This window comes from Ornithodoros turicata, chromosome 5 (genome assembly GCF_037126465.1).
Source record: "Ornithodoros turicata isolate Travis chromosome 5, ASM3712646v1, whole genome shotgun sequence".
NCBI classification, from domain to species: domain Eukaryota; kingdom Metazoa; phylum Arthropoda; class Arachnida; order Ixodida; family Argasidae; genus Ornithodoros; species Ornithodoros turicata.
This window is the reverse complement of record NC_088205.1, coordinates 8003644-8029406: the sequence shown is the minus strand read 5'-3', so window position 1 is coordinate 8029406 and position 25763 is coordinate 8003644. Positions and strand designations below refer to the sequence as shown.

General features: G+C 45.5%; 1 protein-coding gene across 1 annotated transcript; it reads right to left on the bottom strand.

The window, feature by feature from the left end:
• Positions 1 to 454: 454 nt before the first annotated feature.
• On the bottom strand, positions 455 to 25098 carry LOC135393928 (calcium-activated chloride channel regulator 1-like). Its single transcript, XM_064624280.1, has 14 exons — positions 24988 to 25098; positions 21891 to 22050; positions 9779 to 10067; positions 9600 to 9706; positions 9334 to 9504; positions 8330 to 8451; positions 8099 to 8201; positions 7691 to 7915; positions 5381 to 5680; positions 2713 to 2916; positions 2343 to 2625; positions 2133 to 2279; positions 1799 to 2014; positions 455 to 1160 (listed from the first exon to the last, which is right to left on the bottom strand). Exons 1-14 carry the CDS (start codon positions 25005 to 25007, stop codon positions 640 to 642), a joined length of 2868 nt encoding a protein of 955 aa, XP_064480350.1. The 5' UTR covers positions 25008 to 25098; the 3' UTR covers positions 455 to 639.
• Between the last annotated feature and the right edge of the window lie 665 nt (positions 25099 to 25763).

Sequence of the window (25763 nt, the reverse complement as noted above, 5' to 3'; positions counted from 1 at the left end):
TTTCCATGAGGGAGCACTCGCGATCGCACTGTCAGCAGACTAGGAGGAGGAGGAAATTATCACAGCCATTTAAGTTACCATTGATTTCGACTATTACTTCGAGTAAAAGCTCGCCGTATAGCCGTCCTCGCAGGTGTGGGCAACATCACTGCTAATGCTCTTGGGGAATGCGCGTCGACTAATCGCACTGCTCCTTTGAGTCAGATTGGGCCCAATCTGCCGTGCCAGTACCCTACCGGATCGTGCAATCGTTCTGGCACTGCAGCCCAGAGCGTCCCGGGCCGCTCTAAGTCAAAGGCAAGCGCTCGAAAAGAACCAGCCGAATGTATAGTCTGAGCGCTTCCTTTCTGGCAGACGAACACCAGACCAATAGTGCGCACGGGGGCGACCAGTCGTAGATCCCATTAGAGTACAACTGCGATCAAATTATATCAACCATTTAAGATACTACTGATAACAATGTAACTTCATTTTAATGCGGTCACCTCAGGCACAAATGCCTTTCGCCGGGCTTGCAACTGACACAAGCTCTCCTGCCCCGCTTCTGTGGTGCAGCAGTCCTTTCATGGCGTGTCCAGGTGGTGTAAGATTTTCATCGCAAAAACAGACGCCATTAGAGAACATATAAGTAAATCATCGTCAGGGTGCGTTCTTCCTGCAAGCCTTTTCCACTTCACATTTCATCGAAGCAGCTTGATATGCGGCGACTGGTTCCTCGCCTTTGGAAGACTGCGATTTCTTTACGAAAATATTGATCGCGAGAGCCACAACCACAATGAACAAGGCCCCAGCTACGAAAGCCGAGACGACGTGCACGGTAGCCTTAGATGCCATGAGTTTCCCCCAAACGGTCGACTCCTTTTCTTTGACGACCATTTCAAACTGATCAAAGAAGTTCGCGGTCGCGATGTTGGACCGGTTGGACTTGATCCCGTCGGAGTTCCAGGTGCTCACGGTGAAGTACACATCGTGGGCGCTCCTGTTCGGAGGCAACCCTGTGTCCGGGATGAGGAAAGTCACTTCATGGGGTTCTCCAGACGATTGAGGGCGGAGAGTGCCGTTCACGACGTCATATACCATGACCGTGTAGAAGTCGCCCGTCATTTCTTTCGCCTGAAGAACTGTTCGGTCACGACTGGCAACGATGGTGATGTTGTGGCCTGAAAATTATATAGAATGAAGTAAGTTTATCGTGCTCGTATGAACAAAATACACGAGCAATGTTATTATCTTTTAAAACAGTTGAGTGAGCACAGTTGATGACCATAGGTTCTCCTGTAGCACGTCTTGTGACGTCGCCACAAGAGAAAAGCATGCGTAATGAGTGAGCGTGCATGACTTTAAAGCAACGTTAAAGCACATGCACACTTCGTCCAAGTAGGCTCCAGGCCCGGCTGACTGTCATGGCACAGCTCGGGACAAAAGTTTACGGAACACAGCACTCGCATATTTCTTCGTTGATGAGTCCCTGCGGTAGCGAACCGAGGCTCTTGTTTCTAATTTTGTCCATTCCAGTTCGCTGCCATGGCACTGCGATAACGGAATACACGAGAGGCCGTGTTCCGTAAGCTTTTGTCCCGACCAGTACCGTGGTAAGTTAGCCTACCGTTGTTGTAAGTACGAAATATACGAGCAGTTTTTGTTATCGTTTAAAACCGTAGTGACAGCACAGTTCATGGCCATAGGTTCTGCTGTAGCACGTATTGTGACGTCCCAACAATAATGAGCGTAACCGTGACTTCGTTAAAGCACATTCACATGGAGCTCTTGTGCCACAAGAGCCACTGTATCTGCTTACCAATTCCTTCGTCCAAGTGGCCCCCAGGAGATGTCCACGTCAGACTGACTGCCCTGGTATCGTTCTCCAAGTAAAAAGCTTGTTCGACACGGAGGTCCCGAATCGTGGACGGAGGGTAGACCAGAGCTGCTTCTACTTGCCTGACAACAAAGACACCGCCGTTGTCGTACCTTTCAAAAGCGAATGGTTCAGCACTTCTACGAACCTTGTGTCTTCCTAAAAGTGACATCAAGAGATAGTAAGAATTACTGACGGTGCTAGTGAAAAACGTTGACCCAGCGCACGTCCATTAGCTCTATGATATCTACAGGGCTATGAGGGTAGAAGGCTATACCAGAGCTAGAACCGGACGAACGTTTCGGTGTTATCAAAGTAGTGCTTTCATCGCCGTATGCTCGAACTTCTACCGTGTACCGCCCGGGACTGCTGAAGCTGGCGAAGAAACCAGAGAAGATCCCATCTCCTTCAGCAATGTCAGCACCTTGAAATAAAAGCATATGGACTCGTGATACAAGAAAACATGTCTATGCCTGAGGAATCTCACCTACTCCACTGTCCGTAAGCCGCACGGGAACCTGGTTGCCAAGTGGAGTCGTAACAGTTGCTACAACGTACGCCCCTTTCACGATTTGCTCTCCTTTCTTTAACTCGACGAAGATCTTTAACTGCGTCGAAGCTCGTGCATAGGAAAGATCTGTGGTGCTGTAGAAGGTTCGCATACGGACAGGAGGATCCTGCGGGTCCTTGGCTTCAGATACCACGTTGATAGAGACAGATCTATTGCTAGATTGGTTGTCGTGTTTGATATCCACATGCCACTTTCCAGGCTGTAACGGTCGTGAATGTCATTAAAATGAAACTCTGTTGCGAGATAACCTCTTGTAGCCCTTGCTGAGAAAAATCGCTGTATGTACCTCCGCGGTGTCACCTGTGGACACTTTATGACGCAAGAGGTCCTCGTCGTACTCTCCAATATAAAGGTTGCCTGATGGGCTTTTGGCTGTCACTGCCGTTGCGGCCCCAGATGCAAGGAACTCTAGGTTCTTTCCAAGTTCTCTGTCGACGGTGACGACAAGCGACGTCGTGTCGCCCTCCAGAGGAATCACCTTGTTAAGCAACTGGGAACAATGTGAGAGAGAAACACTGGACGTAAGTACCACATAGCTTTTGTGTATCCCCAGACCCAGCGCTAAATTTACCGTGTTACAATTTACAATCTGCTGCAGACGGTGTATTTCATAAGCTATAAAAAGCAACGTTCTTGTAAGATCATAGCGATGCCATCCACCGGGCTCAGCGACCTATCTTGACCCCCCCCCCCCCACACACACAACAAACACCCTCCCCTTCTTTCCTCCGCACCCCCTACAGGACGGCCTTTGTTATTTCAGCTTTGGATACGTGTCGGCAATAGTACATAACGAAGGAATTGTAATATGACTCCCCTCCCTCCCCAATTATTACAAACCTTCCATGCTTGTGATTCTGTCTGGATAATCCACTGCCTTCACTCACGTACACAGGAGAAAGAGGGAGAAGGAATTATTTACACAATATCGCATGCCACTATACCCAGCAAACCACCAATGTCCCCAAAATGGCCAGAACATATATCACCGTGGATATTTGGATAATCCACTGGAGTTTTGTGTGGATCCAAGTTACATCCAGTGGATATCCGCAGGAGTAGCACTTTCACCCTTTTGTTTGGTCTACTGGTGGTCCATTTAACGAATTTCGTGGATATTTGGATATGTGCTCGATATATTAGCACCCTAGCATTTTAGTGTATATTCACTTATTATGAGATATGTTAAGACGCATTATATCACTCTGTGCTATTGCCGGGATTGCGGCATGCGGCTGGACAAGCTCCATTGCAAAATCTATTACAGTGCAGCAACACTGTGTAGCCAGCATATACAGTCAACCCTCGATTTATGAACACCCTCGGTTCCCCGAAAAATCGTTCATAAATCGAGGGATTCATAAATCGAAAATTCAGTGAACTGAGTACTATCGAGCAAATGCAACAGTATTTCCGAGTTGGGATTGTGTTTATAATGTCATATATTGTGTAATTTTGCTTTTGACCATGCCTTCTGCTGTATCAATCTCACAAAGAACAGACGTTAGCGCATTCACACTCTGTTTACTATGGAATAATAAATTGTTTAATTTTGCTTTGGACCATGCCTTCCGCTGTGTCAATCTTGGAAAGAAGAGATGTCACCACATTCGCACTGGACTGGTCTCGGATTTCCTCCGGGATTTTTAACCTCCGTTTATTAATCTCCGGGTGACAGCCACCACCTTATTCATCAACGGAGGTCAGGAACACTTGGTCGCACCTTGTGCGACCCCGGAAAACCCGTTTGTTGTTCGGATTTCGAGGGGTTAAGAACCGAGGGTGCAATACCTGGAAAACGTTTTCTCCGTTCAGGCGTCATTGATAAGACCACGGAATTATTCCTTTGAAGGTTTCTGTTGACCTCGGAACGACCCGTTCATAAATTCAGGGCAAAAACGCTCAGCAACTCCTAGTTGGTTCCCTGAAATTCCGTTCATTATTCGAATATCGAGGTTCATAAAACGAGGGAAAAATGAATGAAAAAAGTTTGGTTCCCCGTGCTCGTGTTCATAAAACGAGGAAATTCATAAATCGAAGGTTCATAAATCGAGGGTTGACTGTAAATGGCTTACCCCGCCGCGCTGCACTGCCTATACTTTTTCTTTCATTTTTTTCCTTTCCTTTATTTCTTTTGTTTATACTCAGTTCCTTTATTTTTCTTTCTTTTTGTTTATTTTTCAGTTTCGTTTTCGGAATAGCATTGGCAATAGCCTGGCTAACATTTTTTTTTCTTTCACTCTATTAAACGCATCGCAAGGGTACTAGCCGGGTACTAACCCGATACCAGCCGGGACGGAAAGAGCACAAGAGCAAAGGCGTACACTCTGCATGGACTACAATGCCAAGCTACCGATTACCTATTTTTTCCCTGTTTTTTTTTCTTTTTTGGGGGGAGGGGGGGTTGTTTATGGGAGTAGCTGAATTTGTCGTGCGACGAATTCAATCTCTCCCAATTATTTTTTCATCAACCTCAACGAACAATTTCATCGCAAGGGTATCCCACCCATGACACGTATTCAATAAAAAAAACTGGCGACCGCTCTGAACTACGATAGAACATGTAGAACTAGACAGGATAGGAGCGCCTGTCCTGTGGCTCTACGTGTCCTTGTCTTAACTCAGTGCCGTCACCAGTTTTATCTTAAATATGAGCCAACTAGCCCAACAGGTAATACTATTACACGGCACGTAGTTTTGAATCTAATCGTTTGGCATCAAAGGCCCTCCCGAACACTCGAATCCTCGTTGACTGCTCCCTCCAGGACGCTATCACGTGAGAGCTGACATGTGCGAAGGTCTAACGTGGAGGTTGAGAATATTCAAAGTAGCGATGTTCATTGCCTCGGGTTCTAGTTCAGTATACTTGTAATTCGCGACACGAGAGCATATTTCAGTGCGTGTGTCTCGGTTACTTTCTTATCGTTTCCCCTTGAAGATTGTACTTGACTCACAGTGACAGGCTTCTGTTCTACCGGCCGCTGAGCTGTGGAGGCAGAGAAGAAGGCCTTTTCCAGGTTTTCCAAGACGAGCGCCTTTTCTTCGGTTACTGCATAGGACTTGCCTCCGGTAGCAAGAGCCAGGTCTTCTAGCCCTTTGTCCGCGTCAGTTCCCAAAGCCAGGGTGTGCACTATCACACCCTTCCGCAGCAACTCTGGCATGACGTCCGCGATGCAAGGCCCTGTTGTCTCCTCGCCATCTGACATCAAAATGATGACAGAGTTTTCGATACTTGTAGCGTTCTGCTCGAGGACCTTGAAAAATAAGCTTGATGTAAGGACCTTAAGTAATTATGTGTACTGCACAGCCCTCGTATTAAAAACGTATGTTCCTTTGTTGGGATTTGTTGTATTTGGCTTTTGGGAGACTCGTACTGCACCGTTTTCTTGCTTCTGCGAGAAAGGAAGATGCCGTATTTCCCACGAAACACCAAACAAAGTACCAAATTGAGGATTCAGAAGGAGAAAGAGAGAGAGAAGCGCCCTTCCAGAGAATCTTCCGTCCTGAAGTGTGGATGACTAGTGGGTGCATCCTGGGAGGTACCCTTACTGAACGCTCATTACAGTCTAATAGTCTAAGCACGATTAGCTGTTCCTCAATCTGCGCTAATCAATCCCTGGCTCCCGCCAATGGACCGCTGACATTTTCCTCCCCAGCTATGCTAAGCATAGTTGGTCGAGCGCTCGCTTTCCGCATGCCTCGATATACGTCTCGTCAAGATGCCGCATTAATTCATCGAATGCGCCTCGATGTGGCTTTTACAGCGCAGTGGCGTTACCGCTTGAGACAAGTTGTCTTTTCCAGATGCTGTCACTACGGTGCTTTAGAGGATCTAGAGCACATTCTTCTCCATTGCCCACACTACCAACCTTCCCGAAGCGTAATCTCAGAGTCCCTTTACGAGCTGGACTCTCGCCCCCTCTCTCTCACAAAATTGCTTGGTCCCTGGCCACATCCATCCCACCTTTTCTCTTCTCCTTTTCTTTCCTTCCCCCATTTTCCTTTTTTTTTTTTTTTTTGAATAGCAAGCCGACCTCCGTCTGGCTGACCTTTCCTTTCTTTTTTCTTAATAAACGTATCCCCCCCACCAGCCCACCAACGCTCTGGCCTCAAAGCTCTCTTCACCTTTTTGGATACCATAGCACTTCGATCCATAGGTGGGGAGTAACGCGTTACAAAGTAGTGCGTTACCGGTAACGCGTTACATTCGAGTAGTGAAATATGGTAACGCATTACATTTGGGAGAAAAATAATGAGTAACGTAACGTTATTACATTTTTAATAACTAACGCGTAACGCCGTTATGCGTTACTGCGTGTTCGGAAACATTGCTTCATCGTCTAAACTTGAAAGCTTGAGCGAGGACCGTGCCTACAGTATCCGGGAAAATCCCCGATTTTTTTCTATTCATCTTCAACATTGACAAGAAGGTCACGTCGACACCCACGAAGAACGCAAAAGAGGGTTGTTGACCTACCCTGGTTGAGATGACACCTTTGTTTACCATCTCTGTTTTTCACTCCCTCTGGTATTTTTCGGACGAATGGGGCAAAAGCGGCAGAAAAATAGCCGCAAGTAACAAAGTACCAAGGGATTGGCTGTTTGGATTTATACTGTGTGAGATAAAAGGTCACCGTCTCTATCAACCTTGACAAGGACCACTCACTGGTCGTTAGGCGTCCTCTCAGCCCAACGGGCGAAGCTCACAGATGAAAATTTTGAACATCGACTACTTCTGCGTTGCAGTAAATCGTACATGTAAGTTGTATTCATGCGTGACCTTTGTTTGTGCTCAACATTGCTTGTATTGATTTGCGGAATGCACTTATGTGACTCAACCAAAAATGGTACATATTATAAGGACAACGGGTGAAGTAATGCAAAAGTAACGGCATTACTTATCAGAAGTAACGGCGTTAGTAACGCGTTACCTACTACCGCAACAGTAACGAATAACGTAACGCGTTACTTTTTGAAAAAGTAGTGAGTAACGGTAGTGCACTACAAAATAAAAGTAACTTCCCCACCTATGCTTCGATCCTTACTGTGAAGGGGCCCATTATTTCATTCCCCGCGTCACCACCAGCAATGGGGTATATGGGGTAGTATCGCCCCAGGCGATAAAACTCCCCATTCATTATCTCGCAATAAAGTTGTTGTTCAATCTACGCTAGTGGCTTTCTGAATTTGCGAAAGTGAACTACACTCACGAATGAACTCGCCAGAACTATGAACGACCTCATACATTATTTACGTTAGCTTACCTTGATGCCCTCGTGAAGACCCTTTCCAATGGCTGTGTACCCATCAAATGTCCGGGGTAACTTCGCTCTCAGATCTGCCCTCGCGTTGCGATTGATCTCAGTAAGGTTCGCATTAATGGTGGCTTTGGTATTGAATTCAACAATGCCCAGCTCCGTTCCATCGGGAACCGAGTCCTGGATGTAACGCGCCGCGGCACATCGCAGCAACTCCAGACGATTATTAATCTGTTGAGAGAAAGATTAGAAAAAATGCATGAAACAAACTTCAGCTAAAAATGGTGGAAAGTAATTGTTGCGAGGCTGGAACATACAAACCGACGACCACAACGCAAGCGTCAAGTTGCCTGGGAACATGAACAGTAGTTTTTCGATGACTGCCATACTTCAACGTTAAATAAAATCACTTACACCCATGCTAGTCGAAGTGTCCAGTACAAGAACTGCTCTCTGTTTCACATGTGACTTAAGTACTCTGAACGTCGTTGCTTGGAGTGCGACAGCTTCTTTGATTCTGGAAGAGAGCGAACGCGTCGCAGGCGCAAATATTCAATGAAGCGAAATTATCTCATGGCTACTCAATAACTGCTTCAGAGATTAACACAGAACGCATGCTTTGTATAAAGAGAACACGGATCCTACCCGTTGAAATCTGAATTGTGTGAAATGACGTCCCAGGTGCTACGCGAGTCGCACAAGGCGTTCTGTGGGTTCGGTGCCTCGGCGTTGTGCTTGTGCTCGTCATCGTCGCAGAAAGTGTAGACCTGTTATGGGCACAACGATTGTCTTCATGCTCAGCAACGATGATCTACACTTGCAAATCCACTCAAAAAGAAGCACGATGATTTACAACAATAAAGTGCTGTTACACGCCTGCAGCATGCGTAAAGCCATTAGAAGACGCTCGAGAGACGGCTGTTCTGTCAATCAGCGTATAATGTACCGGTCCAGAAGAATATCGCTAGGACAGAGCTTCTTGGAATTTCGTTATCGTCTCCTTGGGGCATATAGTTGTCGTTGAGGAGAGAAATTGAGAAGACGTGGGTATGAGGTGTATTCGCCGTGTCCTGTTTTCTAGTGCTTCTCACCAATGGCGTAGCCAGACCTCCAAAGTAAGGGGGGGGGGGGGGGACTGGGTACGAACGAACCCAACAAGCCCCTTGATCACGGTTTGTTCCAAAACACACATACCTGTGCATACAGCATGATGAGATATGAAAATCTAGAATAGTTGAACGTTAAAAACGCTATTATCTACATACTGGCTGTCGTGGCCGGCGATGCCGCGTCACGAGATTGGAAGTAATTTGAGAACCTCATAATTTCAAAAGTGTTCAAGAATGCAGCTTAGATAAGTACCAGGAACAGCAAGAACTTTCGCGATCGTCATGCTAGATCTCCCTGCCTCCCCCATATACATAATGTTATCCTCCTCAGATTTGCACGACTTGCGTTGGTCGGTCCGTGGTAGGTGGGAGTGAGGGCCGAGCCCCCTCCCCCCTCCTTTCTAGGCGCCACTGCCCCCCACTCGTATTTTCTTCTTGGCATCTAGCAGCTGTTGGCACCATGGGGTCCTCTCATCCCCCCACCATAGGATGTGAAAGAGAAAATCTGAGACTGGGAACTGCAATAGCATACTCGCATACCGATGACAGCACCGGCATAAACATGATGGAAGACGTTGCTTCGGTGAATTCATCAACGACCGAGAAATCAATGCAGTCTTCTTGAGGAGATCCGTCCACTAAGTCGCAGGGTTCACCCTTATCCGTCTGGAGACTAACGGCGATCTTCTCACTGCAGACATTTTGCTTGTTCTGCATGGAGGCAAAAACAGACGGTACGGTGTATCAGCTTTCCCACCACACTGACACTCCCAGTGAAAGTTGCGTAATCAGTGCTCGCAAATTACCTGTCCATCCCGAATGTACGTCGAAGGATATTGAGCGTCTCCCGGCGAGCCAAATTCATCGAAGACTCCATACCTGAAGTGGGCCCATTCGTGCGTCATGACTTGCTCTGTAAACGACATAGATTTCGATTAGAATAAGTTTCAATTCCAAAATCGACTATAGGGGACGGAAATAGTACCAGGCTTCTTGAATTCTTTCTTAGTGGAGGTGGTGAGATTGCCCACAAACTGTGACGGCAGGACGATATACTCTCCTCGTTCTCCACAACCCATCGCTTGTACCGTGTACGGAGCGCGTTCTTGGCTGTTGACAATTCGAACGTCTGCACTGGAGAGCATGTCTCCTGAGATGGGCTCGGACGGAATGTCATTAGACCACGTGTGAGGCAAGACGATGGTGACGTTTTTGAGGTATACCAGCTCTCTTGTAGCTCTGTGGAGGAACACTGACGTACTGTTCAGCAAATCCTAGGAAGATAGAAGAGCTTATTGTACAGGGTGTGTGCAGAAAAACATGACCCGCATTTTTACATGTAACTCGTTGTCTACTTAGCCGAGGAACTTCCGGTGGCGCACGACGGGGCATTTATGCGTGCAAAATCTGTAGAAAAATTGTGGAAGCCATACCCAGCTTAAAAAATAAACGGAACAACGAAAATGTCGGCTTCCGTGCATCAGAATAGGGCAACATGGTGGACAATAGGGTGTATGTGAAAGGGCAACGTGGTGCACGTACGAGAGTTGTGTTCAAGTACCGCTAGGGGTGTCCCATCGGTGCATAAATCGAAACGATGTCCCACATGGATGCTCATCGGCAGTACCCCTAGCGGTGCCTGCACATAACTCTCATGAGACCGAAATGCACTACCATGCACTGTCATGACCGCCCTATTCTAATGCATGGAAGCCCATGTATTCGCGCTCGGTTTATTTTTTTACACTGCGTATGGCTCCCAGGATTTTTTTGTAGCTTTCGCACACATAAATACGCCGTCGTGCGCCACCGGAAGTTCCTCGGCTAAGTAGACAACGAGTTACATGTAAAAATGCGGGTCACGTTTTTCTGCACACACCCTGTATGTGAAACGCAAGACATTCGACATCTAGTTTGAATCAACCCGCAGTAATTATTTTTAGTTTGCTTCCTCAGTTACTATAAAAGTAATAATTTTCGCGATGAACTAATTTTTGTGAATTTCGTGATTTTCCGTGAATTTGGAGCCTCGCGAACTGACGAAGAACGTGAATTTATACGAAAATTGCCGTTTACAACGAATGAGTGTCACTAAGTCGAACTGAACCGTAATTTGTTGCTGCACTATTTGGAACGCTTATACACACATAAACACATACACAGAAAAAATCGGATGGGGAGATGGGGCTGCTGCCGGCTAGCAAGCTGAACTCTAGATCAGGGATTTCCCTACCCCCTTTGCAACACCTCCCTACAATATTTGAGGTAGTCCAATACAGTACGGGTACCGATGCATATATCCATAGACATGTATCCATTATATACTCTATGTACCCCCACCCCCCTTGGAACCTTGGTATTACCCCAGAGGTCGATTTTGGGGGAAACTATTGCTTGAAACAAACCATGTGTCTTGTGACAGAACGGATAGAGTGTGCAACATGCATTGTGCTCATGTAGACAAGACAAGCACAGCACTTCTATGTATGTGGAGAAGGATTTCGATGCTTCATGACTGGACGTCTGCAAAGAGCCTGTTACACTCTAGCACTATCTACGAAAGGTGTTTGCCATATCCAAGAACTTGTGTGAGAGAAATTTCTGGAAATATGTGCCAAAAGCCTAGCCTTCCGCGAGGAGGTTTTATAAAAACCGACGGAGCACGATGTTTTGGTGCTGCATAACGAAAATTAGGTGACACCACTTGGAGATTTAATTCTCTCATCCGCAACTGTGTTCACTGTGGTGTTCCGCGGTCTTTGCTGTGCCGAGACTATCGTCTCCATTTTCCTTTTGTTTATCTAATCTAATGGTTCAGGTTTCCCGTGTTATCACGTTTCAGGCAACTACGAAGAAGGTGATACGGCGATAGTCAACCCATGATGAATGTCGCCGACATCACAGTGCTTGCACAAACTAAAACAACTCCTATAGCTATGTATAAAAGGACCCCAGCTATGTTTCCAATGACGACACTGTTTTCCGTGATGAGTCATCGATGAATAGCCCGCGCACGTAGTGTACATACACAATCCACAGGTCCATATCACCGTCTCAGGGTCTTGACTGACGAATGAGTAAAAAAAACGGTATAGTTATTAAGATAAATGAGGGACCAAAGAAAAGAAGCAAAAGAGGAAGGAGGAAGCACAGGAATGAATCAAAGAAAATAAGCAAAATAGAAAGGAGGAAGCCGAAGAAGGAACCAAAGGCTTATGCTATCGAATTTCCAAAGGATCTACCAATGGATCATCCTAATTTTTTTTAGAACTCAGGTGAACTGGTGTTCGCGGCTAGCAGAATACGCTACAGATCATGCCCAAGAATTAGGGACAAAACGTAAAGCAGGCTTCACCTAAAACGACTCCCATAGAGCCTGTGTATTCTGGAACGAAAAGCGCGTGCTACATATTCTGCTGGCAGCGCTTTGCATTCGTTATCTAATAGCATCTTGCCTCTGCCAGGACAAAACTTTTGAGCAATTTTTTGGGCATGAATAGTGGCATCTTCAAGGTTCCGTTCGGGTTCCAAATTTTGAATCTGTAAAGGGACCTTCTATCGCCGCACGAGCGCGTTGCGGCGAAGCCTACGTTCAAGGCCACGCGCAACCACAGGTTTGGGAAATGGCTCGCCGCAGAAGAGACTACAACAGATAAAGAAGACAAACAAGAAATAACAATACGAGGAGCAAAGATTTGTGTGTTACTTCACGTGGTAATGGTATAGGATATAAACAACTAAAAACTTGACAGCAGTTAGGAGAACTAACATCGTTGAGGTTGTAATAAAGAGCAAACGTGTATACATTATGGCTGTTACGAAGTCTGTTGGTATCATCTGCTAAACTGTGAGCAATCAAACAAAACATAAAATAAAGGTGTGGTCGGAGTGAACGGCACAACAAAGACAACAATAAATTATGACGATGAGATGGGGTGTTTCACCGCGGAGGTGCGTACCCTACCCCACTGCACGTGGAACATTACGTGAAGATGATGAAGGAAGGATGAAAACACAAGAAAGAACTAAAATGAACGGCAGAAAATGGACCAACGACAGCTTAAGACGACATGTACTACTTTGCACAGGAAAATGTGATATCTGAGGTTCTACGATGTGCTAGGGTTGTCAAACCAAGTTTATCGAGAATAGGTTCATAATTATAGACACCAATGTGTCGGTCATAGAGAATGTCAATGACTCCAAGGGATTCAATGTTGCCATTCGGTCAATCTCTTATCTTTGAAAATTAGTGAAGCTAATTAAGTATACCATTTTAGTTAGCCATCGAACACTGATGGGACCGGCTAGGAAAGATATCCGAGAGGCCAGGTATGTTAGGCGCCCAAACGGCACGTCCGGGGCTCTCATAAATTTTTAATAACAACTGTGGCACCTAACAAAGGACAACCTGTATATCCTCATGTGTTTCCATACTGACTCCCGGAAGAATTCGAGGCTCGTTCGAGTAGACCGAATGTACAATCGTATTTATGAAATAGCGCACAAAAAAAGAAAGGAAACTGAAAAAATGACATGGTTGCAAAATTTGAGACATACACAAATAAAAGATTTGACTAAAATTGACTAACGAACCAACATTCAGTTTGATTGTAGAAACAAGGTATTTTGAGGCACGATGGATCTATAAGTTGAGTGAATGTTGGCGTGGATATGTCGCGGTGACGTAGATGGTGTCGTCTAGACGAAAAAAATGCTGAAGGCTGAAGGCTCGGCAGTGCAGAGAACCTACGGATACGCATGTAAGGTGAGGGAAGTAGGACAACCATGCACACACGCGCATGACGCTGAACTATAAAACCGATCTATATACCCGAAACTCCGAGTGGCACCGTCTGTATAGACTGCCGGTTTCGTTTCTTCTTTCTCGCTCTCTCCTTTTTCCTTTTTCTTCTCCTTTTTTTTTTTTTTTTTTTTGGGGGGGGGGGGGTCTTATTAATACCTGAAGACAATTTATGATACAGCTATAGGATGTCAGGGTGCTCGCTAACGCAGGAGCCTCTCTAGCGAGGAAAGCGCAAAGGCGGTCACGTGGCCGGTTTGTATTACAACACATTACTCTGCTCTCTTTTGACCAGAATAATGCTCGTTGCCTTGTCAATGTCATCTGCATTTTTTAGACACTGTAGATATGTCGTTCACCTCGAAACTACACAAAAGTTAAGAAATCACGACTTTCTGCTGTTTTTGTTTGGTTTGTGATTATCTGGCGACTTTCTGTTGTCGTCATCTCTCAAAATCTCTCAAAACAAGCACAATTTCAGACAACGAAAAAAAAATAGAAAAGTAAAGAAAATACATCGTTCGACTGCTTTCCTGCCTTTTCTTTTCCATACAGCTAAATTTGGTCAACTACTACAGCTAAAGCCGTAGTGGCTCAAATCTATCCTTACTGCAGCCTAATGCCGCGTGCTTTTCGACAGCCGTACTCCTGGCTTTTCTTTTCGTCAGTGGAGAGGGTTCTAGCAGGTGTGCTGTCTTATCAGCGTAGTTCTTCTGAAGATTTACAATCATGATCCAGACGTACATGCTCGCGCTTTCAGCAGACTGCTTGGGACTGTGTTGTTCGCTATCGCGTCTTTTTTCATTCGATCATCTTTGTTTCTGTAGGTGTGAAGAAAAGTTTATTGACCGGTTGATAAGCAACTGCGTGCACCACGTAAAAGTCAGTTGTGTAGCATCGATTGCTAATACGTATGAGTTGAATAAAGACGAATGAAGCACGATGAACATTTGATTTACACATAAGAGTTAGTGACGTCTTCATGTTGGGAAAAACCCCTATGTCCTCCTTTTAACGTTGAAGCCAAAATAATCGGGGGCACTCCAAACCACGTTACTCAAGCTGTGACGCAGCATTTGCCTCAGCTTGCCGTCGTCTGGATCTTTGGACGTCGTTCCCGATTTCCGTTCTAACATGCGTGACACGCGCTGGTTGAGTTCGACACTTATACGTGGCTCTTGGATGCCATCTTCTTCCCAGTACATGACGTCACGTTTCTGATATCTCCTAGCCTGTAGCGCAGATGAATTTTCTTCTATCGTTTAACATATTTTAGCCCATCCATGCTGCGTCCCATTTGTTTGTTCGCCGATGATGTAGGTTCTCTAAGACACAATTTTTCTTTTTTAGTCCTTGGCTAGAAGGCCATCCTAGTCAGCGCTGCTGCATGTGGCTCATCGCGGCGTGATGCGAAAAAACATGTATATACGGGGTCACGCTCTACTGTCCGTACATCTTGCATTTGTTTCCCAGATCTAGAAACATAGTTAGGACGTTTAACGTCTCCTGACGCAGATCTTTCCCTGCAGTATCTTGCTCAAATTCATTTACCACACGTCTAAAAAGATCCCATAAGTGTACTAGTTCATCTCTGGTGTCTGAGGAAAGGACTGGAGTCCCAAGGCGTGGTAGATTATCAAGAAGTAAATCGACATCCTTTCCTGTTAATGAAGCAACTTCCGTTTTGCTGTCAGTGAGCAGCCTGACGTTCGCGCCAGTTTCCTTTATAATGTCCACCAGTTTTCTCACGGACGTGTCTTTTCCTTTTGGATCGCGCACTCTATTAGCAGTGTCTACGTCCTGCATTTCCAGAGCAGGTTTTCAAGAAGCTGCTCGACTATTCGTATCTTCATGTGCAAAACATCAGGGACAATGAAGCGGGGTTCTATAGAGAACAATGGGGGGTGCCGCACTGAGTTTTTCATGTTGCCGTACATCTGCGTCTGCTTTCCACTGGCCGAATAATAACTTGTGAGTGTTTGTTTCACAAAATTGATTATCATAATAATACCGAAGAGGATCGTTAATTCAAGAGCATTCCATGCATTCCATTACCGATGCCAAACAAAAGAAATGCTTATGCGACTATTGCGGGCGGAGGGGTGACGTGGAAATTGGAGCGATCTGCATGCCTACACTGGCGGCACTTTGCTGGGGGAAGGGATGAAGAGGGGGAGATGAAGGAGGAAGGCTCACGCGTCTGGCTGGCATGACCATTGCGCTGCATTGCCTGTTTTAAATTTCCACTTTGTACGTGTTGTCATTGTTTGCTCCAGTTGACCAAAATGTTTCATGTACTTGTTTATTTACCTCCACGTATCTGCACATTTTTTTCATGTGGTTGTATGCTGCTATGTTAATATTATGCTACGAAATGCTAACCTCCCGTTTGTATTGCCTCCATGGCCGCCAGGGGAAATAAATACATGAGTCTGTAGGTCTCACAGCAAAACAACCGTCCACCTTCTGCGTACATGCTTTGAGAGCGATAAGAGATAAGTGCGATAATCAGCTTCTTTTCCGGGACTCGCCGATGCCACTCGACTACTGAAGTTTCTCTCTCTCTCTCTCTCTCTTTGTTTTTTTTTCTTTTTTTTTCTTACAGCGGTTGCAGACCGGCCACTGCTGCGCGGCTCATGATGTACTCGTACCGGGGCATCAAGCGCAGAATTATTATTTTATCTGTATCTTGTTGAGTTGCCCGCTTCATCACGACTTCTGCATTAACCACACGACAGACCGAAAGGCGAGGGCGATTACAGCAGCTATCAACGAAACCCGTGCACAAAAGTAACGACCGACTTATTGTTTTTTTTTTTTATTTTAGTGACTTTTTTTCCCTTCCATACTTCATCTAATGAAATCATTCCTTGTTCATCAAGATATCTACTGGACCTGATAGCACCGCGGTCTTGTCTTGAGTAGGAAGTATGCTAGGACGTTGCCATAGCTTATTCGCTCTGCGCGCGTTCTTGCTATTGTTCCTGTATGCAAGAGCTTTTGTGCCCCTATTTTCTGCGGCTGAGAATTCTGGTAGTCTGCGACGGGAGTACGAACAGATGGGCCTTCCTACATGTCTTCAGACTGCCTGTACGCCACAGAACGAATAATTGCTAAAAGGGTATTCGATAATCTGTATGGGAATATACAAGGAATATATTACACGTCCGTGAGAAAGCTGGCAGACATTATAAAGGGATCTGGTGCGAACGTCAGACTGCTCACTGACAGCAAAACGGAAATTGCTAAATTCACATCATTAACCGGGAAGAATGACGATTTACTACTTGAGAGTCTACCACGCCTTGCGACCCCAGCCCTGTCCTCGGACACCAGAGATGAACTAGCACAGTTATGGGGTCGTTTCAGAGGTGTTGTAAAAGAATTGAGCAAGATACTGCAGGGAAAGATCTGCGGCAGGAGACGTTAAACGCCCTAACTATGTTTCTAGATCTGGGAAACAAATGCAAGATGTACGGACAGTAGAGCGTGACCCCGAACGGAAATAGGGAACGACGTCCAAAGATCCAGACGACGGCAAGCTGAGGCAAATGTTGCGTCACAGCTTGAGTAACGTGGTTTGAAGTGCCCCCGATTATTTTGGCTTCAACGTTAAAAGGAGGACATTGTAATCGCATATGCAGCCATGCGAAGTTTTTCCCAACATGAAGACGTCACTAACTCTAATGTGTAAATCAAATGTTCATCGTGCTTCATTCATATCTATTCAACTCATACGTACTAGCAATCGATGCTACACAACTGACTTGTACGTGGTGCACGCAGTTGCTTATCAACTAGTCAATAAATTTTTCTTCACACCTACAGAAACAAAGATGATCGAATGAAAAAAGACGCGACAGCGAACAATTAACACAGTCCCAAGCAGTCTGCTGAAAGCGCGAGCATGTATGACGGCTGGATCAAGATAGTAAATCTTCAGAAGAAATACGCTGATGAGACAGCTCACCTGCTAGAACCCTCTCCACTGACGAAAAGAAAAGCCGGGAGTACGGCTGTCGAAAAGCACGCGGCATTAGGCTGCAATAGGGATAGATTTGAGCCACTACGGCGTTAGCTGTATTAAGTATGGAAAATAAAAGACAGCAACGTAGCACGATACTTTTTTTTTTTTATATAGACTTTGATAGATAGAACAGAAAGTCGCCACAAAATCGCAAATGAAACTCAAACAACAGAAGTCGTGACTTCTTAACTTTTTTTGCAGTTTCGAGGTGAACGACAAATCTACAGTATCTAAAAAATGCAGATGACATTGACAAGGCAACGAGCATTATTGTGATCAAAAGAGAGCAGAGTAATGTGTTATAATACAAACGGAACATGTGACCGCCTTTTACAATTGCGCTTTCCTCCCTAGAGACAGGCTCCTGCGTTCGCGAGGAAGCCTGACATCCTATAGCTGTATCATAAATTGTCTTCAGGTATTAATAAGCCCCTCGCCCCCCCCCCCCCCCCCAAAAAAAAAGAAAAGAAAAAGGAAAAAGGAGAGAGCGAGAAAGAAGAAACGAAACCGACAGTCTATACAAACGGTGTGTTCAGCCACTCGGAGTTTCGGAATATACAGATCGGTTTTATAGTTCAGCGTCATGCGTGTGCGCGCATGGTTGTCCTACTTCCCTCATCTTACATGCGTATCCATAGGTTCTCTGCACTGCCGAGCCTTCAAGCCTCCAGCATTTTTTTCGTCTAGACGACACCATCTACGTCACCGCGACATACACTCTAAGAAAAAAAGGTTGAAAACGGGTAGAAGCGCAACAGTTCTTCCCGACCTATTTTCCCTCTACCGGCTGCAGGTTGAAGTTGTGCTGTTTCTGCCCTTTTGCTCAACTCTCTCCCCCTAACGGTAGAACCACTGTGGCAATCTTGTCACTATTAGGGTTCAAGTGACTCTTTTTTTTCTTTTTGTGTGTTTCGTAGCAGGGTCACTAATGGAAGTGTAAATGGAGTCACTCAAGCGACGAGAATAGTTGAGGGTTACTAATCCTGCGCACAAAGGCGTTTGGTCCAACTTCGAGGTCACTGTTCAAGAGATAAGCCAGAGCGAGTGTCTGCAGTGTTAGCGAGTGTTAGCACAGAGTGTCTGCGCTTGCGCGGAATCGCTGATTGTGTAAAAGGGGTCAGTATAGAGACGAACGCTGAAAGTGACAGACTGTCGGTTTGCACGTGGACATTGCTGCACCGAAGGCCATGCGTGCGGCCTAATGACTATGCTGAGTCGGGTATTCGCATCTGCATGGTGGAAGGTGTTATCGGTTCATCTGCAATGGTATGAACATAAGCAAGGTGGAGTTAGGACAGAATCAGGTGAGTAATTTTGATATTCAAGATTTTTCTTCCCGAGCGTCTTATATGCAGTGGTCAGATGTGTTTTGCGCATTGCGTGTTCGGGTTGACCGGCATGTCGTCTGACACTTTTTCAGCATCCTATGAAACTGCAATATGAGCAAATGCGTTTGTGTAATTCACGCAGGTCACCATGACTTTAGCACGGCACCTTATCAGCGCCCGCCGGATGTGATTACGGGATCCACTTCGAAAATGAAGAAACGGAGCCATAACATACGGTGAGCCACTGTTTGGTGGGAGAAGGCATTCATCGCTCGAGTCATGGTTTTTTAGATGTGCGCTGTGTCATTTATTTATATTTTTCTTGGCTTTTGTTCACTGCCGGGTTAGCCTTCTTTTTGCATGCCTATTTCTGAGGGAATCACACATGTAAACATATTTCTGAATTTTTCTGAGAAGTGAAACATGTACCGTCGTTATTATTTATCGCTTATCTTAAATGCTCTATTAATGCCATTTACATTTCAGTTGAAATCATCCGTCCTGCCACGTGTTCCTCCGGCCAGATATTATAGACCGGGCGAAGATTCGTGTGTATTTAGAGCGACACAGTAGTGTGAAACGTCGAGCCCTCAGAAGTTATCCCGATGCCCTTGTTATGGTGCATGCATGTGGAATTTATGTGCAAGACAGTCCATGCAAGTGCTGTGCAGTCTGATGGATGCAACAATGTAGTCGTCTGTGTTGTGTCGTGTTTCCTTTCGTGTCTCCGTGCTCAGGCTTCTTCAAAATGGATGTACCTTTCACATTGGTAAGCGCAAGTGTACGATTCCAATTGTGACGTGCTAATAAAATGCTGTGACTAGTAACAGTTGTCTACGTACATGTTCTATCTTATCCACACAAATACTATACGTCAAGTTCTTCTCAGAAGGGCAGACGTCCTTCATGAAAGGCGGAGTAAATATTTCCATACAAGGTCTAAATGCCCCGTCATTACGGGTAGAGATATGCCACCGGTAGGCACAGCACGAATAATAGCAGAGATTCTTACCATTTCGGGTAAAAAATTATCTTCCAATAAGGGAGAACAGTTCTACTCACGGTAGAACTGTCTTCCGGGAATGGTTGAATATTTAGCGTCAAGATGGGCAGATATTTCTCATCCTTGGGGTAGAGGTGTCTTCCATATGCAGAGAAAAGATGACCCCCCAGAGGAATAACAGTCAACCATGTAGGGGCAGAATTTTGCCACTAACAGGGTAGAATCCTCTTCACACTCAGGGGTAGAACTGTTCCACCAGTGTGGTAGAAATGAAGGGGTAGAAGTGTTTCTACCCCTCACTTTCTACCCCAAAAGGGTTGAGAATCTGTGACAACACACTTCTACCCCAAAAGGTAGAAAATTACACCTTTCTTTCTTAGAGTGTATCCACGCCAACATTCACTCAACTTATAGACCTATCGTGCCTCAGAATACCTTGTTTCTATAAGCAAACTGAATGTTGGTTCGTTAGGCACACTTTAGCCCGCCAATTTTAGTCAAATCTTTTATTTTTGTATGTCTCAAATTTTGCAACCATGTCGAATTTTTTTTTTTTTTTTTTGCGCTATTTCATAAGCACGATTGTACATTCGGTCTACTCGAACGAGCCTCGAATTCTTCCGGGAGTCAGTATGGAAACACATGAGGATATACAGGTTGTCCTTTGTTAGGTGCCACAGTTGTTATTAAAAATTTATGAGAGCCCCGGACGTGCCGTTCGGGCGCCTAACATAGCTGGCCTCTCGGATATCTTTCCTAGCCGGTCGCATCAGTGTTCGGTGGCTAACTGAAATGGTATACCTAATTAGCTTCACTAATTTTCAAACATAAGAGATTGACCGAATGACAGCATCGAATCCCTTGGAGTCATTGTCATATGACCGACGCATTGGTGTCTATAATTATTAACTTATCCTCGATAAACTTGGTTTGACAACTCTAGCACATCGTAGAACCTCAGATATCACATTTTCCAATGCAAATTAGTACATGTCTCGTCTTAAGCTGTCGTTGGTCTATTTTTTGCCGTTCATTTTAGTTCTTTCTTGTGTTTTCATCCTTCCTTCATCATCTTCACATAATGTTCCACTTGCAGTGGGGTAGGGTGCGCACCTCCGCGGTGAAACACCCCATCTCATCGTCATCATTTATTGTTGTTTTTGTTGTACCGTTCACTCCAACCACACCTTTATTTGATGTTTTGTTTGATTTCTCACAGTTTAGCAGATACCAACAGACTTGGTAACAGCCATAATGTACACACGTTTGCTCTTTATACCTCAAAGATGTTAGTTCTCCTAACGACTGACAACTGTCAAGTTTTTAGCTTTTTATATCCTATACCATTACCACGTGAAGTAACACACAAATCTTTGCTCCTCGTATTGTTATTTCTTGTTTGTCTTCTTTATCTGTTGTAGTCTCTTCTGCGGCGAGCCATTTCCCAAACCTGTGGTTGCGCGTGGCCTTGAACGTAGGCTTCGCCGCAACGCGCTCGTGCGGCGATGGAAGGTCCCTTTACAGATTCAAAATTTGGAACCCGAATGGAACCTTGAAGATGCCACTATTCATGCCAAAAAAAATGCTCAAAAGTTTTGTCTTGGCAGAGGCAACATGCCATTAGAGAACGAATGCAAAGCGCAGCCAGCAGAATATGTAGCACGCGCTTTTCGTTGCAAAATACACAGGCTCTATGTGAGTCGTTTTAGGTGAAGCCTGCTTTACGTTTTGTCCCTAATTCTTGGGCATGAGTACAGGTACAAGCACTCAAGATTACACGGGGTCCGTGTTTGGGAGCAGGCTAGCTTGTGTAGATCCATGAAGAAGACCGAGAGACACTGAGAGGCAGCAAGAGACACGGCGTGTGTCGTTCTTCTGTGTCCGTGTCTGTCGGTCTTCTTTATGGGTCCATGGTCCACGTGGAATTCCACATACCTTGAGGTTCTGAATCAGTTGCTTATCCTCGTACACTTGATGATCGATGGTAACGACTACGTTCACGTATCCCTGGTCCTCCAAGCGGATCCTTGTGGAAGCACTCCGGACGCCAGATGCCAGCAGAACAGTGAATAGCAACTGCCACGTCGACATCGTGCTACATGTTGACGCAAATAAAGCACGTTGTACTCGTACTACAGTTGAGCCGTTGTATTACAAGTTCAAGTACAATTACCAAATTGATGGGATAATCTAAGTTGTCCAATAGCAACAGAGACCGGTATACATAAGGGAACACACAAAGGCAGAAAAGCAACGGCGTTTTCACACTATATACGGCGTGAGATAGATGTTCAATGCTATGCAAGGTGTACAAGTTAACGGGCACCGGGGCCTAAAAAAAAAAAGACGGTGCGTCATCAGCGAAAAGAAACTGCAGATTTTGAGGAGCCACGTGTCCTAATCGCCTGTATTTTCTCATTGTGCCCGATTAATAAATTATGCGCAATTAATTAGCTAACTTATTCGTCTTAGGGCCGAGTTGTCAATTGCAAAATTGTAGAGCGTATCGAGAAACAGCCACAGCAATTGTTTCCTACAGCGTACGCCTTGCGTGGGGATTTTCCTGAGACGAAAGAACGCTGGAGAAATCCGAAAGTGTACCACGTGACACGACGCGAGCGCACCTATACGTGCGCGCCTCGATTTCACAGCTCTCAAGCGTATAGAAGAACTACTACATCTGCCGCTATCTGCCGGGAAGCGACCTGAAGGTCTCGTCTCAGCAGATGACGGATGTATACAGTCGCAACTTTATGCCGCTAGGATGCTTCCTTGATTTTGCGATGATTTCGATGCAACGAAGTAAAAGTAAGTGAGTATTGTCTGAAAACAAACAAAGGGGGCAGACCTGCAGCAGGGTGGGCAACCAAGGGCAACGCTATACGTACATTGATTGTTCGCATTTCATCATCAGTTGATAGTCACAGTAATATACATGGTGTTTCTTTTAACCTTCACAGATAAAAAAGCTATGACAGCAGCCCTGATGCCATTCTTGCAGGCGGGAAATGCAGACAGGCGGACTACCTGTGGAAAAGCGCATGTAACTACTTGATGACAAACATACCTCTACCCGAGAAACGTCATCATGACGTTGGTAGACGGATTCCAACCGAAACAAATCGGAAGAGGAGGGCTGGGTTCCACTAGTGTCACTAAATAGGGAGCAGAGTATAGCGACACTGAGCCACACCGGCGAGCGAGACCGTCATCCTGGGTACGGCGCGGCTGCGTCGCCTATAGCAATGGGACACTAATCTCCCCCTTCTCCGCCGGAGAATAGCGCGCAGTCGAGCCAGCTCGCGACCGAGGAGACCGGTTTTGGATGGAGGGTACTCGACATGGACGGCGCGTTCTTGGAAGGAGAAAGCACGTGACACGATCGGCCCAATCGCGGACGCCGAACAGCGGCTCCGGCGCGGAAAAGGAACGCGATACTCTGTACCCCTATTTAGTGACTCCAGGTTCCACAAATGGGCACTTGTTCGCTGCCTCCTATTCAAAGAAAAAAGAGGACCGAAGGTCGCGTCCCTTTCAGGGACAATCGTAATCCCCTCAAGAACGTGACTTTCGAACGCGACCTTGTTCGCCCCCTAGCTTCGAGCGTGGTTCAACTCTACCAAATTGGTGGCGCTGTCGAACAATGTGACTCATTTGTTTACAAACAAGGAGAGGTCTATTCCCTAAAATTCATTCATTAGCTTTTTAATTAGATGCTTTCGCTAAAATGCGATTAGCAGATTTGGAGACAATCAATGCTTCAATTCACAGCCTTTTTATATAAATATTAGAACTGCACGTACGCGATATAAATCGCAAAACGTTGACATGGAAATGAGCCGACATCAGAACTACACATTTCTCGACTTATCTTACCGCTTATCTGTGTCGGTAAACGATCTACCTGGCCACCAGATCAACGGCTTCTCCAATCACCTGCATCGCTACATAAAGGTGGTACTCCGACGATAATGCCCGTCGCTCCTTTTACGCTCTAGAACTGCGTCAGTTTCAGCTTCGGCTCACTTCCATAAATTTCAGTGATGTGTATCTAAAAGTACGTGCTCGTTTCAGGATATTTAGCAAAGAGGATGGATTTAGGTAAATAATGACTTGCTCCAATTCTGCTGTCTCGCATTTCCCGTAAATAGTACGTGCTCGTTTCAGGATTTTAAAGGAAGTGATTGCCTCCAATTCTGCTGTCTCGCGTTTCCGCGGAAACATCTAATTAATGGATAGCTCCAATTCTGCTGTCTCGCATTTCGCGTAAATAGTATGTGCTCGTTTCAAGATTTTTAAGAAAAAGGGCGACTTCAAACAATGCTATAATAAACAAAACACACAATAACAAACACATAACAATAACAACAACAAATGATAACAATAACAAACAATAATGATTGCCTTCAATTCTGCTGTCTCGCGTTTCCTTGGAAACATCTAGTTAATGGATAGCTCCAATTCTGCTGCTTCGCATTGCACGTAAATAGCACGTGCTAGTTTCAGGATTTTTAAGAAAGAGGGTGAATGCTTCTCTACCCCACAGCGATCATTATGTTAGCCGTCTTTGATCCTCAACTGGTGATGGTAGTCATGGTACCGGTGTAATCCCGACACAAGATGGCGCCCCGGCTCTCCCTTGGACCTCAGTGTCGATACTCTAACCGTATCCGCACGACAGCAATCTGAAGGCTAAAACTGAAGGCTGTGACAGGGGTGCAATTTCAATGCTTGACATGGGCGCTGTTCTCCCTATAGGTACGCCCACTGTTACCTCCTATAGGTTTTCCAATCTGCATCTCAATATACCACACAATAGAGTTCTATAAGGAACGCCCGTGTTCCGATTTAACGAGTAAACTGACGGAAACGCCTCAAGTATGTAATAATAATAACATATTCTTATTATTATATAATATGTGAACAAGTATGCGAATAACTGAGATGATGCGTAAAACATTAATACCAGGAACATTCCTAGTATACGACACTGTGCACTAATCCTGAAAAGGAAGAAGAAGAAAATGCGTACCGTTTTATGGTCGCTAGCATGAAGTGCGCTTCAGCCTGTGGAGGACGGAGGGTGTGGATGCGTGCAATAACGTACTGCCGCCGCCGGCTCTAAAGCGAAACGCACCGCCTCGAAAATATTGTCACCACCGGCGTGCCAGCTCGGAAGATCTCTGATTGGCTGCGCATTATATGTATAAACATTTGGATGCTCGTCTCCAAGAACTGGCGTCAGTTTCCTTCGCGCTGATTGGGCGAGAGTCATTTGATTGAGGCGCGCGTATCCAAACGGTCGGTCGAACGGAGGAGAAAGAAAAACGTCAGAGGAGACATCGCGTCTGTCCGGCCACGCGTGTTCTCTTGGACTTCGGACTGCAACCGTTGTGCACGCAGACGCTAGGGGTAGTTTGAGGGTTTTGAATGCTTTAGATTTAGATTGTGGCGAACTGCTAATGTGAGAACGGAATGGCACATCCACCTGATCATCAGAACAGCGGGAAGACGAACATGACATGGAATCCCTGCACCTCCAAAGGACGCAGAAATCGTCAGAGAGGAAGTCTGCACTCTTTCCGACGTACTGCAGGTGAACGGTAAGACAAGTTTGATTACTTTTTTGTGACCGAAGGAAGTAATGCAGGTTTATCACGTTAAGTGAATTACGTACAACATTTACGAGTCACTCGGTATGTTAGTGGCGTTTCATTGTGCAGTGCATTGCCATAACTTGTACGTTTCTGATATGTCGCTAATCAAATTATGTGTGGCTATGCTAGTTGTTCCTCATGCACGTCGCAG

Excerpts from the sequence above, each read along its gene's own strand:
- LOC135393928 (XM_064624280.1), bottom strand. The coding sequence starts at position 25,007 with ATGCTAGCGACCATAAAACG. Across the intron at positions 8,452-9,333 it reads TTATGCCGGTGCTGTCATCG|GTCTACACTTTCTGCGACGA; the intron begins GTATGCGAGTAT and ends TGCCCATAACAG. Across the intron at positions 7,916-8,098 it reads ACACTTCGACTAGCATGGGT|ATTAATAATCGTCTGGAGTT; the intron begins GTAAGTGATTTT and ends TTCTCTCAACAG.